The sequence below is a fragment of the Sinohyriopsis cumingii genome, chromosome 17 (assembly GCF_028554795.1).
Source record: "Sinohyriopsis cumingii isolate HCF-2022 chromosome 17, ASM2855479v2, whole genome shotgun sequence".
Lineage (NCBI taxonomy): Eukaryota > Metazoa > Mollusca > Bivalvia > Unionida > Unionidae > Sinohyriopsis > Sinohyriopsis cumingii.
The window spans coordinates 118,813,185-118,831,694 of NC_142977.1; the positions used below are offsets into that span (position 1 = coordinate 118,813,185).

The following is an 18,510-nucleotide window of genomic DNA, read 5'->3' on the forward strand; positions in this document are numbered from 1 at the left end:
TACACCAGTAACAATGAGACAGGTAAAAAAAATCTTATGATATTCCAACACTTTCAATATACCAGTAGCATTGACACCAGTAGAACACTGATGACATTCCAATACCTTCAATACACCAGTAGCATTGACACAAGTAGAACAGGGGAAGAAGAAGCAGGACTTGATACAGAGCTATGCATGTATTAATTATTCATCACTATTCAGATTGTCTTGGTATGAGATTTGTCTTAGTATGAAATTTGTCTTTTCTTGGTATGAGATTTGCCTTTCTTTGGTATGAGATATGTCTAGGTATGAAAATTGTCTCAGACTAAGTGTGCATTTTATCCTTATTATCTTGGTTCTCACCAAATATTTTCAGAAAGTAGCCATAACTACATCAATAATTGAAAAATGTCCCAAGGCAATATAATGAATACTAGTAAGAACTTATTACACCAGCATATGTATGTTACTTGAGGCAACTTATTACACAAGCATATGTATTTTTACTTGAGACAACTTATTACACTTGAGACAACTTATTACACCAGCATATGTATTTTACTTGAGACAACTTATTACACCAGCATATGTATTTTACTTGAGACAACTTATTACACCAGCATATCTATTTTTGCTTGAGACAACTTCTTACACTTGAGACAACTTATTACACCAGCATATGTATTTTACTTGAGATAACTTATTAGCATATGTATTTTACTTGAGATAACTTATTACACCAGCATATGTATTTTTACTTGAGACAACTTATTACACCAGCATATGTATTTTTACTTGAGACAACTTCTTACACTTGAGACAACTTATTACACCAGCATGTATTTTACTTGAGACAACTTATTACACCAGCATATGTATTTTTACTTGAGACAACTTCTTACACTTGAGACAACTTATTACACCAGCATATGTATTTTACTTGAGACAACTTATTACACCAGCATATCTATTTTTACTTGAGACAACTTATTACACCAGCATATGTATTTTTACTTGAGACAACTTATTACACTTGAGACAACTTATTACACCAGAATATGTATTTTTACTTGAGACAACTTATTACACTTGAGACAACTTATTACACCAGAATATGTATTTTTACTTGAGACAACTTATTACACTTGAGACAACTTATTACACCAGCATGTATTTTACTTGAGACAACTTATTACACCAGCATATGTATTTTACTTGAGACAACTTATTACACCAGCATATGTATTTTACTTGAGACAACTTATTACACCAGCATATGTATTTTACTTGAGACAACTTATTACACCAGCATATGTATTTTACTTGAGACAACTTATTAGCATATGTATTTTACTTGAGATAACTTATTACACCAGCATATCTATTTTTACTTGAGACAACTTATTACACCAGCATATGTATTTTTACTTGAGACAACTTATTACACCGGCATGTATTTTACTTGAGACAACTTATTAGCATATGTATTTTACTTGAGATAACTTATTACACCAGCATATCTATTTTTACTTGAGACAACTTATTACACCAGCATATGTATTTTTACTTGAGACAACTTATTACACCGGCATGTATTTTACTTGAGACAACTTATTACACCAGCATATGTATTTTACTTGAGATAACTTATTACACCAGCATATGTATTTTACTTGAGACCATGTTGCTTAAAACCTAGTAACATGACGTAAACAAACCCTGACTTTTATTTCTGACCTTTGAACCACCTCTTTCCCCTCAGTGACAAATTCATGTATGGAAGTAGAAGACACAGCCCTTTCATATAGTTATTTTTTTAAAAGAGAGGGTGACGGGTCATACTTTAAGACTGATTTTGAGCATCAGGTAATTTGTGACATTTCAAAATGTATAAAAATTCGTAATCTGACCATTTGTGAGAAATAGCAGAAGCATAAAAAAACAATGCTTAGTATGGATACTTCTTTACAAATGGTGCAGATATTTCTGGGTTAATAAGCACTTGAAATGAGAACCAAGACTATACTCCAAAATGATGTGTATGATAAGTACTTGAAATGAGAACCAAGACTATACTCCAAAATGATGTGTATTATAAGTACTTGAAATGAGAACTAAGACTATACTCCAAAATGATGTGTATGATAAGCACTTGAAATGAGAACCAAGACTATACTCCAAGATGATGTGTATGATAAGCACTTGAAATGAGAACCAAGACTATACTCCAAAATGATGTGTATGATAAGTACTTGAAATGAGAACCAAGACTATACTCCAAAATGATGTGTATTATAAGTACTTGAAATGAGAACTAAGACTACACTCCAAGATGATGTGTATAAGCACTTGAAATGAGAACCAAGACTATACTCCAAGATGATGTGTATGATAAGCACTTGAAATGAGAACCAAGACTATACTCCAAAATGATGTGTATGATAAGCACTTGAAATGAGAACCAAGACTATACTCCAAAATGATGTGTATGATAAGTACTTGAAATGAGAACCAAGACTATACTCCAAAATGATGTGTATGATAAGCACTTGAAATGAGAACCAAGACTATACTCCAAAATGATGTGTATAAGTACTTGAAATGAGAACTAAGACTATACTCCAAAATGATGTGTATGATAAGCACTTGAAATGAGAACCAAGACTATACTCCAAAATGATGTGTATGATAAGTACTTGAAATGAGAACCAAGACTATACTCCAAAATGATGTGTATGATAAGTACTTGAAATGAGAACCAAGACTATACTCCAAAATGATGTGTATGATAAGCACTTGAAATGAGAACCAAGACTATACTCCAAGATGATGTGTATAAGTACTTGAAATGAGAACCAAGACTACACTCCAAAATGATGTGTATGATAAGTACTTGAAATGAGAACCAAGACTATACTCCAAAATGATGTGTATGATAAGTACTTGAAATGAGAACCAAGACTATACTCCAAAATGTGTATGATAAGCACTTGAAATGAGAACCAAGACTATACTCCAAAATGATGTGTATGATAAGTACTTGAAATGAGAACCAAGACTACACTCCAAAATGATGTGTATGATAAGCACTTGAAATGAGAACCAAGACTACACTCCAAGATGATGTGTATGATAAGTACTTGAAATGAGAACCAAGACTATACTCCAAAATGTGTATGATAAGCACTTGAAATGAGAACCAAGACTATACTCCAAGATGATGTGTATGATAAGTACTTGAAATGAGAACCAAGACTATACTCCAAAATGATGTGTATGATAAGTACTTGAAATGAGAACCAAGACTATACTCCAAAATGATGTGTATGATAAGTACTTGAAATGTGAACCAAGACTACACTCCAAGATGATGTGCATGATAAGTACTTGAAATGAGAACCAAGACTATACTCCAAAATGATGTGTATGATAAGCACTTGAAATGAGAACCAAATGTATACTCTAAAATGATGTATTTGATAGCACTTGAAATGAGTGATGTGACGTGATTTGTAATTTTAACTTATCTTTAACAATTTTTCAGTCATATTGCTAAGATGTCTGCAATGTGGCAGTTTATAGTGATGTCTAGCACTGGGGTATCACGCTGCAGATATGAAGCATTATGTCCCACCTAGTCACATTATCCTGACACCAGGCTGACCAATCCTAACACTAACCTCCTAATGCTGAGCGCCAAGCGAGGCAGCTGTTAGTAATATTTTTATGTCACTGGTATGACTTGGCTGGACAAAGAATGAATCCCTCCTTGGTGCTGCCAACCAGATTAATTCTCATGAGAAGGAGCAGATTTTATCATGGTTATTCAGTACCATCAGATGCCTGTAGTAACTCAGATGTAGAATTATGCCACATCTGTAATTCTGAATCAAACCCAGTTTCAGGGCTAAAGAGGCTAGATTCATAGCTTTTCTCAAGAAAAGGATTTGCAGTGGGAAGCAAAACCTACCATGTCAGGAACTACAACAAAACCTAGAGGAAAAGCCATACAATTCACCAATTATACGAGATGTGTGAGGAGGAATTTGATGACTATTCAACTGGAAAGATGGATGAAATGCCAGTGTATTCAGACTTGGTACCCAGGAAGATTATCGAAAGAGTCACTATGAGAGAGGTGCAGGTTAGAGGTGCTTAATGCCAATTAACTTGTGTATTGATGTGCACATGGCCTCTGGTGACTTTTAACCACCTATGATCATCTTGTGGAGAAAACCAAATGTTTTAGTAAATTGTGTTTCCCCCAAGAATACTTACCCAATCACACCAACATTTGGGGGATATAAGCATGCTACCTTGTGAATTCAGCCCAACAAAAAGACAAAAATCATCTTTTCCTGTCTATCTCATGTAGACAAAGGGCAATAACTATCGAGGATGCTCGCATAGAGGAGTGGTTAGGACTCTCAGGGATGATGTTATTGATATGGCACCAGTCCCTGAAAACATACCACTTTCACTTGTAAGCCTTCAGAGTGGAGGGCTTTCTTGCTCTCAAGATTCTTTCCACAATCGAAGGATTAAATTATTTGTCTTGTAGGACTATCCAGACAAGAACCAAGTATCAAGAAGAAGGCAGTCCAGGCTAGATGGAACACTCGTGACGGTGGTTGCTCAAGAAGATTCAGGTTGGCCAGAATCTCCCTGAGTAGATCCGTCACTATATCGTGTAAATTGGTAACCCAGGATATGTCGCATCTGAAATTGGCTATCAGAATCATCGTGCATTTCTAACCTAGTTACTTAAAGATGAGTTTTTCTTACCAAGACAGTGGGAGAGTAGGCAAATGACCACGACCCATCCCAACTGACTGACAGTGTCCATGGCCCAAGCTTCTGTGTCTGGAACTGAAGAGACAAAGGTGGGCAACTTGTGATTCCACCTTGTCACAAAAGATCAATCACTGGTTACCCCCAAAGTGCATAGATCCAAATAATGATGGATAGATCATTTGTATTAATGACATGGCCTTTCCTGGATAGAGTATTGGTCAAGACATTAAGTCTGCCAGGAATGTGTCTGATTTGTATGTTAATTTGGAGGTTGTCGCACCAATGTAAAAAATGCCAAATCAAAGCACACAGGTCAGGTGTTTTGGTGCCCCATTTGAGGAGGTAGGTAACCACCATCGAGTTGTCAGACATAATGAAGACCATTTTGTCTTAGAGTTGATCCTTCCAGAGGTTAAAGGTGTTGATGATAGCCTTCATTTCCAAAACGTTGATGCTGAGAGGCTGCTCTCCTAGCACCAACGTGCCACTGACTGTAGTGGAGTCTGGCAGCAGGTAGGCACCTCGACTGTACGTACTGGTGTCAGTACACACCATTATTCCTGCTTGGGGCTTCTCCAGTGGGATCCACATGGTCAACCAACAGTGAATAATCCATGGAGTTGCAAGAACTCTCTTGCTGAAATCCAATTTCTGTTGGACTCAAACAGTTCAATGAGCTTGATTACACAAACATGAGGAAGCTGTACTTGATTCAGGTTGGTGATCCACTCCATACACAGATAGATGAAATGCTGGGATGGATGGAGGTAGTACTTTTCACAGTTCACTGGAAATGCTAGATGATCAATAAGAGAGAGAAGATCATTTCTGCCTTGGAGTAGAGTAAAACTTACCATTAGTTTCTGGAGGATGTCATCCAGGTATGCTGTCGTCATTGTAGATGAAGTCGATCGAAAGAGGGTAACGACACAATCCATAACCTGGGTAAAAAACGCAAGGGCAGATGTCGAGTCCGAAGGGTAGAACTTTGAACTGATAAATACACCTTGCAGCAAGCAAAACAGAAATTTTCATGATGTGGGGTGGATAGGGACATGAAATTATGTATTATTCAGATTGAGACAGACTGCATATTCCTCCATCTGACTGATCTTGCCATCTCCATCTTGAATTTCAGTGATGTAATGAATTGGTGAGGTAACTCAGGTCCATGATTGGCCTAAACTTGCCGTTCACCTTCTGAATAAGAAACAGCCTGAAACAAAACCACAGCAATTGTGGTTTCAGCACAATCTCCACCAGGTGTTTTTTGACGAGTGACTCCTGTTGTAGAAAGGTGTCCTTTTCCCAATCTAAAGATGTGTCCATAAAGATGGGAGAGGAGAAAAGGAGAGTGGGTTGGATAAATGAAATCTGACGCCCCTCCAAAATGACCTGGATCTCCCAATAATTGAGGGAAAAGGGTGATCCAGTGAGTTTGAAATTACAGGAGGCAGCAGCCCACAGTTACGCTGTCTGCTGACAGTGGGGACGGTAAGCCAATGTCTAGAGTTAGAAGCCCTGAAGATGAAGATAGTTTCTTGCTGCCTCTGTCTGGTTGTCTCCTAGCTTGGTTAGACTGTAGTGTCCTGGCATTCAGCTGGGATCTATATTGCATATTTGATTGCAAGATCCATTGTCCCTAGTCTGCTTATTGTCCCCCTGCAATGGCAGGGGATGATTGTTTTGAAATGCCTTTATGTGTTGAACGGTAAGTTGGAGGAGCATTTCCTGAACTGACTGCCACCAAACTTCTTCAACTTTTCTTCCTAAGAGTAACAGTGACCCAAATGAAGTCATCCGTAAAACAAAGGTATAACTCGCTAATACCATCCCCATTACTAAAGAAGAAAGTAAAAATAGCCAGTGTTGTGTAAACTCATAAATAACAACACCAGTTCAATGATAGCATGTTGTAACATGGTCTTGAATGGACAAAATCCATAAAGGTGACAAAGTCACTCAACTGTGGAAACAACTGTGAAAATAATGTCTACAACCAACAGAAGAATAATTGTCCAACACAATAAATCCAAATTTAAAGCTGGATGGCTCAACTTCAACACTAAGATGGCTTGGATTGTTGGAAGTATTATTATCAGTAAAGCAACAAAGCTTAAAAACTATCAACACCTCGCAGTGGCAAGCGGAGGAAATGGGCAAGAGTTATTGCCCTTTGTCTATATGAGATAGGCAGTAAAAAGTAATTTTTTTTTTTTAGAAGGGCTGGATTCACTAAGTAGCAGGCATATATCCCCTAACACTAATGTGACTGGGGAATGTATTTGAAGGAGAAATGATAATTAAAGAATGTAAACGTCCCAATGGGAATATCGGTGAAGGTCCAAGACAAAGCCCTGACAGATGAACACCTCATTTTGGAATACACCGATCAAAACTGGAAAGCACATATGAAACACTTGCCTTCTCTCCTGGTGTTAGATTCATTCTGTGGCTATTTGACTGATGCATTTAAAAATATCAATGAAAAAAATCTAAAACAGCAATGGCAATAATTTCCTGTGGATGCAAAAGTAAATTGCAGCCACTGGACATGAATTGCAATAAACTGTTACTAAGAAAATGGTCAGCCTACAAGAAGGACTGGACCCCTAACATGCTGCAGCCAGGGAGGCTGGCCAGGAGACAGGTGAAAGAATTCCAATGCCGTCAAAGCAGGTAAAGATGGAACAGAGTTATGAAACCACTGAAAAAAAAAACCTAGCATCTTCAAAGTTACTGGACTTTCAAATGTAATTTATGTCAGTGAGGACCACTGTATAAAGGAGTGACAATGCAGTGTTATGGGAATTAATGTCAGTGAGGACCACTGTAAAAAGGAGTGACAATGCAATGTTATGGGAATTAATGTCAGTGAGGACCACTGTATAAAGGAGTGACAATGCAGTGTTATGGTAATTTATGTCAGTGAGGACCACTGTATAAAGGAGTGACAATGCAGTGTTATGGGAATTAATGTCAGTGAGGACCACTGTAAAAAGGAGTGACAATGCAGTGTTATGGGAATTAATGTCAGTGAGGACCACTGTAAAAAGGAGTGATAATGCAGTGTTATGGGAATTAATGTCAGTGAGGACCACTGTAAAAAGGAGTGACAATGCAGTGTTATGGGAATTAATGTCAGTGAGGACCACTGTAAAAAGGAGTGACAATGCAGTGTTATGGGAATTAATGTCAGTGAGGACCACTGTAAAAAGGAGTGACAATGCAGTGTTATGGGAATTAATGTCAGTGAGGACCACTGTAAAAAGGAGTGATAATGCAGTGTTATGGGAATTAATGTCAGTGAGGACCACTGTAAAAAGGAGTGATAATGCAGCTCTACTGGAATTTATGTCTCTAGCAATGAAGATGAATATAGTTAGAGGACTTTTGGTCTGGGAGACTTAACTTATAGAACTCTTGAACATTCAGAATTTTTCATTAATTGGTTTTTAATGACTTCCTCATTTATTCATTCTCCACTGAATCTCAAATTTGCTTGTGAATAAAAATATTATGTGTTTAATACATAAATATTTTCATACACACACTTCATTATATCTCATTCATATATATATATATATATATATATATATATATATATATATATATATATATATATATATATATATATGTATATATATACACACACACACACACATAGGCTGTCAAATGCATTTACTATCCATATTTATTTGGAACCGCAAAGGATGCATTGTTAGCAGCTATTACTGTTAGTATTTTTATTTGCCTACCAACAGCATCACCAATGTTATCCCGTATGTGGTCCTCTTACATCAATCCAGTAAATGTCCCATTAAAGTCTTTGGTATCAGTTCTTAAATGTGGTTAATTAGTGTCCTTTACTAAACATGTCAATACAATATGCTTAATTACTGTCCTTTACTAACACACCAATAAATATATGCTTAATTACTGCCCTTTACTAAACACCAATAAATATATGCTTAATTACTGCCCTTTACTAAACACACCAATAAATATATGCTTAATTACTGCCCTTTACTAAACACACCAATAAATATATGCTTAATATCTCCCCTTTACTAAACACCAATAAATATATGCTTAATTACTGCCCTTTACTAAACACACCAATACAAATATGCTTAATTACTGCCCTTTACTAAATAAATTATTACAATATCTACTGCAGAACATGCAATGGCCTTGTCATAAACATTTTCAATATTCATTGGCAGCATATTTCCAACTAATAGCCTCTCTATATGAATTTTCTCCTTGATTCAGTATTTACTGGAAATGACAAAGCTGAAGTTCAAAGAATATTTAATAAGCAAGTAAACACTCAATGGTTATTTTGACAATGGCTATCATAATTACAACAAGAATAAGCTATTTAATCAGGTTTTAATTAACGATGGAATAAAGTATTGTATATATATACATGAGGGACAGCACAAAAATCAGGTCAGTGAACAATAAAGATTACAACTGCCTTATAACCTATCTCTCTCTAACAACTACAAACCAATACTGCTCTGAATACATATGGTCTTTCACATTAAAACATTTTATCCCTCATTCACTAAAAACAAGAAAGTCTGTTGGAGTTATATAACAAGGTTACTGCTGGAGTTATATAACAAGGTTACTGTTGCTGTACAAAGACAAGAAGAACGTAAATTTGGTAACAGGGACTCATTATATCATTACTTACAATTTACCAATATATGTATAGATACCTAAACTGTAATAAATTATACAAGTCATGTGACTCAGAAAATCCTAATAACTTTGATAACACGCCATAAAGCTATACAAAGAGAAATGCTCTCCATACACATGATCTTACACAATGACAAGTTAGGCTATAAAAAAAAAACATGTCTCCAGTTGGATGACCATCACTTTTCGTGGCTCTAGCAGCCTACCCCCGCTGCCATGAGGAAAAACTTCTAAAAAAACAACCCTTCAGAAACTGATTTGTGCATATGAGATGTTTTAGCCCAGTACTTGATGTTCTTAGTGTTATTTATATATATATATATATATATATATATATATATATATATATATATATATATATATATATATATATTTCATCTCTCACTCTCTCTCTTACACACACACACACATCCAAAAGAATTTTATTTTGTAACTAAGTTGAGAGCAAAATTAGACAAAAACATGTGTTTATATTTATCTGTTAGATTGCCAACTAGAACACTTCATTTGTTTGTACACAGTTGGTATTTAAATGATTTATATTTCATGTAATTATTGTACTTGAAAAGAACAATTAGTTTTTCTTATGCAAAATGATACATGAAGTATGGTACTAACAATTCCAGTTTAGCCAATGCAGCTGTATGCTTTATATCCTGTAGCCATATTAGTTTATCCAGGAAATTCTCATCATCATATAGCAATACGTTATTTAATTATAATTCTGTCTTAAATGACATTTATTTTTAAGTGAGAAAATCAAATTATCTTTATCATAATTAAAGATAAGGTACATGTGAGCCCCATATAATGCTTCATTATCCATATTTTTTCAAGCCAGGCTGAGTGAACTATCTTGGTGTCAGGGATGTTATACTTCCTATCAGCGGTCATAACGGGATTTCACTGGTGACACAAGAACAAACCATTTAACAGTTCATTTATATTTGATGTATATATGCACAGTACATTATAGTGATACCAAGATATTCTACTCATGAGCTGTCCAACATACAACATGATGCTTTTTACATATAGAAGTAAAACATGACACATTACACTGTACAAAAATAAGACACTGCAACCTATTCCATGTCATGGCAAGGTCACAGCACAAAGATGCGACACTACAACCTATTCCATGTCATGGTTATCTATCATGATACAAAGATGGGACACTACAACCTATTCCATGTCATGGTTATCTATCATGATACAAAGATGGGACACTACAACCTATTCCATGTCATGGTTACCTATCATGATACAAAGATGGGACACTGCAACCTATTCCATTTCACTGTCACTATGGAAAGAACCTTCTGAATTACATACTATCTAAACAAACATTTGCATGCTCCTGTATTACATAAGCTGGAAGTGAAATGTGACAGATAGGACACTCTGTAAATTCTTCAACATAATGGTCATCTGTAGCCATGGAAACAGAATCATCTGAATCAGAGGACATTATAAAGTCACTAGACTGGATTTCTATTGATCTGTAATTATGCTGAAGCATAATGGCTGACTGGTTTAAAGAACTTGAGTTCTGTTGCACTGGAGAGCCCATTCCCAGCCTATAACCAGGGCCCACCCTTGTTGATAACCAAGGACTGTCAGAACTATCAGAAATGGAATCGGTTTCAGATGATTGATGAGTGTTGGTCTTGTTTGGACAAATTTGAGCATGATGTGGAGGAAAGGAACCTGAAAGGAGGAAAAACAACTGTTAGAACAATCATTGTACTATTAATAAACATCATAATCTATATATTTATTACACGTCTATTTCAGTTAACATGGTTCAGCTATCTTTCAATACATGTGTTCAATCTGTATCACACACCCCGACTGGAATTCTTTAGGTGTTTTCACTAATGTCGATCAATATTTTAAATGAAACAAATTTAAATTTTATAAATCCCTATTTTTTTTATTCCTTTAACATAGTATTTATTAAGCATAAAAGGAGTGTGTAATAATGAAAACTGCATTCATTTATTTCTCCCCAAGTCATGGGAAAGAACTAATTTGATGTGGAACATAAATACAGCCTTGTGCATTTCTATGTATGTCACATCAAAACTCTTTCTTTCTGAAAGCTTTGGACAAAACAGGGTCCAGAAATAATTTCATATTTAGATGATAGCACTTTGGCCTACCAGAAAGAGTACAGCAGGGGGCCATTTATTTAGAATGTATGCAAAAAATCTGGCAAAGCTTGACCCCTCCCCCATGTACACATGCCTACTTTTTTATACCACACACCCCCACCTGCGTATGTACGCCTGATGCCCCACCCCCAATTCTATAAAACAGCCAATATTTAATCCACGCAGAAACAATCAAGGATTAATAATATTAACAAGTTTACGTATAACAGATAGTCCACTGACGTTGACTGGCTGCATCAAAGAAACAAGCTGCATAACTTTAAAAAGTTTGTCTAGTGTCCGCTAAAATTCAAACGCCAACAGTTGAACAGGTTACATATTAGACAAATTATTATCGAGGTGTCACCCCCCCATTTCCTATGTGTACATATATTACTAATAGACCCCCCTCATACTCAAGCGTATGCATTTGGGTTAAAAACCCCTCCATGCATACATACTAAATGGACGGACCCTAGCCCATCTTATATTTTGTTGCCATGAGAAAGTACTTATACATTAAAGAGCATTCGTACATCACTTGTTATGGGAAGTAAAATTATGTTCAATTATTAAATATTTGTCCATACTGTAAATTTTTCTATTTCCATGGTGGTCAATCTTAATGGTTTTGTGAAAAATTATAGTTTTGTCTTTACAAATTTCATGGTTTGTGGAAAGGTTCCAGTAATACTGCATGTACTTGCTCATAAGTCTGATCAACTGCATAGACCCAGGTCAGCCATCACATAATGCACCAGCAGATTTGGAGCTATGCAAGCTGTTAGAAGAAATCAGCATAACAAAAAACATAGATTCTGATCTGCTGGTCTATTGTGTGATGAGGGGTATGTTTTTTGTCCTGCGCATTACACAGGGGCTATGTTCTTTGTCCTGTGCATTACACAGGGTCTATGTTCTTTGTCCTGCGCATTACACAGGGTCTATGTTCTTTGTCCTGCACATTACACAGGGGCTATGTTCTTTGTCCTGTGCATTACATAGGGGCTATGTTGTTTGTCCTGTGCATTACACAGGGGCTATGTTGTTTGTCCTGCACATTACACAGGGGCTATGTTGTTTGTCCTGCGCATTACACAGGGGCTATGTTGTTTGTCCTGCGCATTACACTGGGGCTATGTTGTTTGTAGTTTGACCCAACCTATAAGGGAGTATATATGGTATTTCAATTTGTGGTTTATGTCAACCATAAATTCATGAAAAAACTGGTCCATATATACTTGCTTATAAGTTGAGTGCAACTGGAAAAAAACATAGATCCTGATCTGCCATCAAATAATGCACCAGCATATCAGCCTCAATGTTGTTTATTTTACTGATTACTCCTAACAAACTGCATATACCCAGATCTGACAGTACATTATTGAATGACAGATCTGGGTCTGTGCAGTTGCAGTTGGACTCAGCATACAAGCTAGCATATGTGAAACCTCATAAAAACTGTGAATATAAAACTAGCTACCAGTTATCATGATGACCAGTTATTGTGGTGTTCCACTTGTCATCATTGTCTGCATTTGTCCACTTTGCGAGTAAAAAAAATTTGTGTGAAGAGTTGTAATAAGATGGTCGATCATACTTTATGAAGGATATGACTTAAATGTATTCAATGATTATATAAAATCTCCATCAATACTCTTAAAAAACAATCACTTGTAAAATCACGATTTCATATCATCAAGCTTATTTGAAGACAGATATAAAATAATTTCCAAACTGTATGTGGAATTCCAATCAAAACAACCTAATGCAAATAGAGGATTCACTACCAAGCTGTAGGGTTGTCTCCCCTGCATCAAGCAAAGTGTCCCCTCCTGGTTGATGTAAACCCCATACAGAAATTACTTTCCATTTAAGTATTGATAAAATGATTTTCAAGATGACCACCATGGTTGCCATGTTAGAGATCCGATTGGCAACACTGTAATTTATGATCAAAAGACATCATAATAAGTCATCTGGTGAAAACCCCAGGCCAATATGATTTTCTGTTCAGGAGTAGCAGTAACAAGATTTTCAAGATAGCTGCTGTGCTGGTGGCCATATTGGACTTCAGATCAGTACCATTTTCATTGTTCAAACTGGAAGTCCTAATAAGTCTTCTAGTGATAACAGGAGGAGTTGCATGACCACTATGGTGACCATAGTCTTTGTCCACGCAGCTTCATTTTCATTGATGACAAATATGTCTGTAAAATGTCATGGCACTTCTGTAAGTAGTTCAGTAGCAAAATTGTGCTATGAAATGGCCTGATGGCCAACAAACTCCACTGCCCCATAGACCAGTAGTGCTCAGATTCATGCTAAATGGTAGCTGGTTAGTATATACTCACTCAAGACAAAAAAGGCAAAAGAAGGTTGCAACATCTTTATGTAAAACACTGGTATGATAGCTCTGGACAACAAATTTTTACAAAAGTCATGTTACTGAAATAAAATTAGTCAATTCTTATCAATTTTTATGTGCTGAACACGAATATGACAGTCAAATTGCAAAATTGGCTCTAGTTTTTTTGTAATCTGCAAGAAATTAATGTTTACATAACGAAATGCATTCCAATAGTAAAAGGTCAACTGTAATAGCCTACCTATAAAAAATCAAGTCATTGACTACATCTTAGATTTCTTCGCCTGTCTCTTGTACAGCTGTTCGGGAGCATCTCTGAGGAGTGTCCAGCAGTAGTCAGCCAGCATTGTAGTGGACCTATTTCCCTGGTATCTTTGTTCCATTGTTGCGATATCTTGATGAAAACGTTCGCCGTGTTCATCACTAACAATACCACAGTTGCTAGGAAAGAAATCCAAATGGGAATGAAGGAAGTGAATCTTTAGAGACATATTGCAGCCAAGTTTCTTATACTTCATCAACATGTCTTCTACTAGTTCCTTATAGTTTTCTGCCCTAACATTTCCGAGGAAGTTTGTAGAAACTAGGCGAAAAGCATTCCATGCTTGTTTCGCGTCACCTTCCAGCAAGTTGTTGAACCGGTCATCTTTGAAAAGCTCTCGAATCTGAGGACCCACAAAAACTCCCTCTTTAATCTTTGCTTCGCTGAGTCGAGGGAATTTTTCATGCAGGTATCGGAATGCTGGCAAAGTCCGGTCAATGGCTTTCACGAAGTTCTTCATCAAACCTAGTTTGATGTGAAGGGGTGGTAGCAAGATTTTCTGAGCCTCAACCAGAGCTGGATGTTGGATATTCTTCTCTCCAATGGCTACATTCTGCCTGTGAGTCCATTCCTTCCTCATGTAGTGCATTTCCCTTGCTCGGCTATCCCACTCGCATAAGAAACACATGTATTTTGTATATCCTTGCTGCAGTCCCATTAAAAGGCAACTACCTTCAAATCACCACAGAGGTGCCAGCTGTACTTGTTATACTCAATGGAATTCAGTAGCTGCCTTAAGTTATCGTATGTCTCTTTCATGTGGACAGCATACGCTACTGGAATAGATGGAAGAATGTTTCCATTGTGCAAAAGCACAGCCTTGAGACTCAGTTTCGAAGAGTCCACAAATAGTCTCCATTCTTGTGGGTCATGAGTGATTTTTAAAGCATTCATGAGGCCCTCAATATCGGAACAGAATATCAGATTACTTTCCTTTCTGAAGAAAGGCTCCAATTGCTGGTGGCGCTTTCGATATGCAGTAATTGTGACATCTTCTTCTAGAAGATTCCATTGTTGGAGTCTTGATCCTAGCAATTCTGCCTTGTTCTTTGATAAGTCCAAATCACGAATCAGGTCATTTAGTTCTTCCTGTGTTATTCTGTGTGGGGTTGATGATGCACCACAGTGAAAATCTGGATCACTGCATGCTGATGGACCAGGAGAAGAACAGGTCGACTCACCTTTGTCTTCGTCAGATGAATCAAGAGAATATTCTGCTGGAGGTTCTGGAATAGGAAGTCCCTCACCATGTGGAACTGGTCTCAATGCAGACGGAATGTTTGGGTAGACTATTCTCGACTTCTTTCGCTTCGTTATTCCGCCGGAAAGAGGAGGAACCAAGCAGAAGTAACAGTCATTTAGGTGGTTGCTTGGCTCTCTCCACACCACTGGGAGTGCAAACGGCATTGATGACCTTTTGCAATTCAACCACTGTGAAAGCTGTGTTGTACATGTAGCACAGCATATATGCGGAGCCCAAGGCTTGTCTTGGTCACCAACCTTGCATCCGAAGTAAAGATGATATGCCTTCTTCACTTGAGAATTGATACTTTTCTTCTGGTTGGCAAATGTCACTTCCCCACAAATATAGCAAAAATTGTCCGCGGTATTAACACACTTTCGAGGCATTACTGTTCTTTATTGTACGTAAATGGATAAAATAATAAGTTTTATGTAACAGTAGCTTGAACTGTCTCGCACAACGTCTAAAATATTTTAAATGCTGAACCTATCTGATTGGGCTTCATATAGTACACTGCTTACGTCAGCTTCAGCAGCCGCCTGGCATTAGTATAATAGGCCTACACATGTATAGTACACTGCTGACGTCAACTTACTTCAGCAGCCGCATGGCATTAGTATTGCATTGCATCAGAAAATGATGCAATCAACTGTGGATGATGTGAGCATGATGGTATTATGCAATGTTACATCATTATTCCGGATGTTGCTGCAGTCCTACTGGAGAAATTTACACAGTGAAACATAGAAAATGAGGTATATGAATATCTTCAAAACGAGAGCCAATACAAATTTTTCACGGTTATATTCGTGTTCGGCACACCAAAATACTACAGATTAGGGCCTTTTACTGTTGACCAGTGTAGTCTATTCACTGCTTCCTGATAGCCATGAGCACAAGATTTATCAAACCTTGTTTGGGTATCAAACCCATGACCCTTTGGTTAGGAACTGAACACTCTACCAACTGACATAAGCTCTGTGAACCTTAACAAGGCTGTCTTAGTAAGGCAGTTGATTTTTTCCCCCTTAAGTTTGAACTGTTTTCAGTAAGATGTAACAAAATATCATACTGCAATTGTAAAGTTGGAAAACATGTTATCTAAAAAGTTTAGTAGAGTGGTCCCCCTCTTATACAGCCACCCCTTCTGCACCAAGAAAGTGGCCTTATAAGACGGGTGGCCTTTCCAGAAGAGGACTAATTTTTTGTGAGAAGTATATGTATATTATTAAAAGGTTCTTCCTGTGATAATAATAGACTTATTTCAACTGAATAGTTCTTGCTCTTGGCATAAGAGTGATATGCGAGCCAGTACTGTTGTCATGCACATTGCAAAACCATTGAAAAACGTCGTTTAAATCTTGGTACATACATGATTCTCTTTCCATTTGCTCCATTTTCCCACTGCTGCTGAATAACCTCCTTATCAGTTTTAACGTTTTTTTCAAGCCTTTTCAACATAAAATTGTTTTAATCGAGTCTATTCTACATAAAATTGTTTGGCAAGTCCCCCCTCCCCACCTCACCCAATGTCATAGAGTAAAATAACCAACTTTCTTCTAAAATAATGTCTCCATTTACATGATGACATGTTAATGTTTGGTAATGATTTATTTGGATGTCGCTAACTGTATGTGATTTAATTATGCAGATGAAACTTTTGTCGAGTGCAGGAAATGCTTCTTCGTAAAGGAAACAATAAATGTGTTGTCACGTGATTTTATGGTCTTTGCCTGGCACCGTTTTGTTCAAAGTCAAGGTTAATTTCTCTGTGTGTGTGTGTGTGTGTGTTAAAGCACAAAATCTATATTTAGCCTATGCTGACCCTGTTATGTTCTTGACAATTACGTCTGGTTGTAATCATCAAAGAGAATAACTTGACAGATGTGTGATCCCCAAAACTCTATAATAACATTGTTGAGCCCATTTGCTGTAAATGTCAGCTTTTACAGACAATGATATAATATTAATCTTACTGTTTCATGTACTTTAGTCAACACTTCTTTCAGTAACAGAAACCTGAGATTGGGAGACAGGTATTGATGATAGAGATAATCTGATTCCTCACCTTACATCACGATATGAATTAATTATTGGTTCTGGATACATTTGAAAAAAGTGGCTGCTCGTGAGGGAAATTTTACATTTTTGTACTAATATGCTGGCCGTTGGTCGCATTAGAGGGGTGGCCTTTCTTGAGGGGTACTTTTGAATACAATATTCATCGGTGCCAAGAGATTCTGGCTGTAAGAAGCAAGTGGTCGCTGGTTGGTTGGTGGGGGGGGGGGGCCATTCAAGAGGGGGACTATTGTATTCACAACTAGTACATTGACAGTAAACATTATGTTCAACTGAAAAGTTTGTTAAACACAAGTAGATCTTATTAACGTAATATACAGTTGCACAAACTTCACTTCCAAACCTTATGCAGCTCAATGACATGTTGCTATCTCCCAACTTTACATGATTCTTGGATCTTTTTTTACATAACATCAATCATATCCTCACCATAGAGACATACTCAAATCAACACAAGATGTCCAATAAACACAATACTGTCCCTTCCTGCTTTTATTCATAAGAATCTGAACATTCCTTTTTATTCTTCTGTGTTATTAACCCATGTATTGCTTGCTGGACACCATTTAAAAAAAAAAAATCTATAATCAACAGTTTGACAATGCAGTTGCCTTGGATGACAAAATATGTGCAGTTTAAATTATCTGTGATACTACTGTAAAGTTAGTCTGGTTCCCTGACTAACTCCACTAAATCTGGTGTGAAACCCAGACCCAAATCAAACACGGAAGAGCCAATTATCTGGATTTTACCACACTCATATTTATGTAGTTGTTGCTTATATGTGTGTATATTAAGGGTCATTTTCATAAGACTGTAGATTATACTGCTAGATAATAATCATTTGGAG

The 18,510-nt window shown here is 36.8% G+C and overlaps 1 protein-coding gene across 2 annotated transcripts in view; it reads right to left on the reverse strand.

Annotated features, from left to right (window-relative positions):
• Positions 1-9,076: 9,076 nt before the first annotated feature.
• Positions 9,077-18,510, reverse strand: part of LOC149779744 (uncharacterized) — a 51,928-nt gene continuing 42,494 nt past the window's right edge. Inside the window, exons 9-10 of one of the 2 annotated variants that reach the window (XR_016415707.1) lie at positions 10,749-11,202; positions 9,077-10,646 (exon numbers count right to left, since the gene is read on the reverse strand). Coding sequence is in view for 1 of the 2 variants with exons in the window: in XM_089940602.1 (XP_089796728.1) it covers positions 10,820-11,202 (383 nt within the window). In the remaining variant the exon portion in view is untranslated. Of the gene's footprint in view, positions 11,203-18,510 lie in introns of both variants that reach the window. The other variant, XM_089940602.1, reaches the window with a different exon arrangement.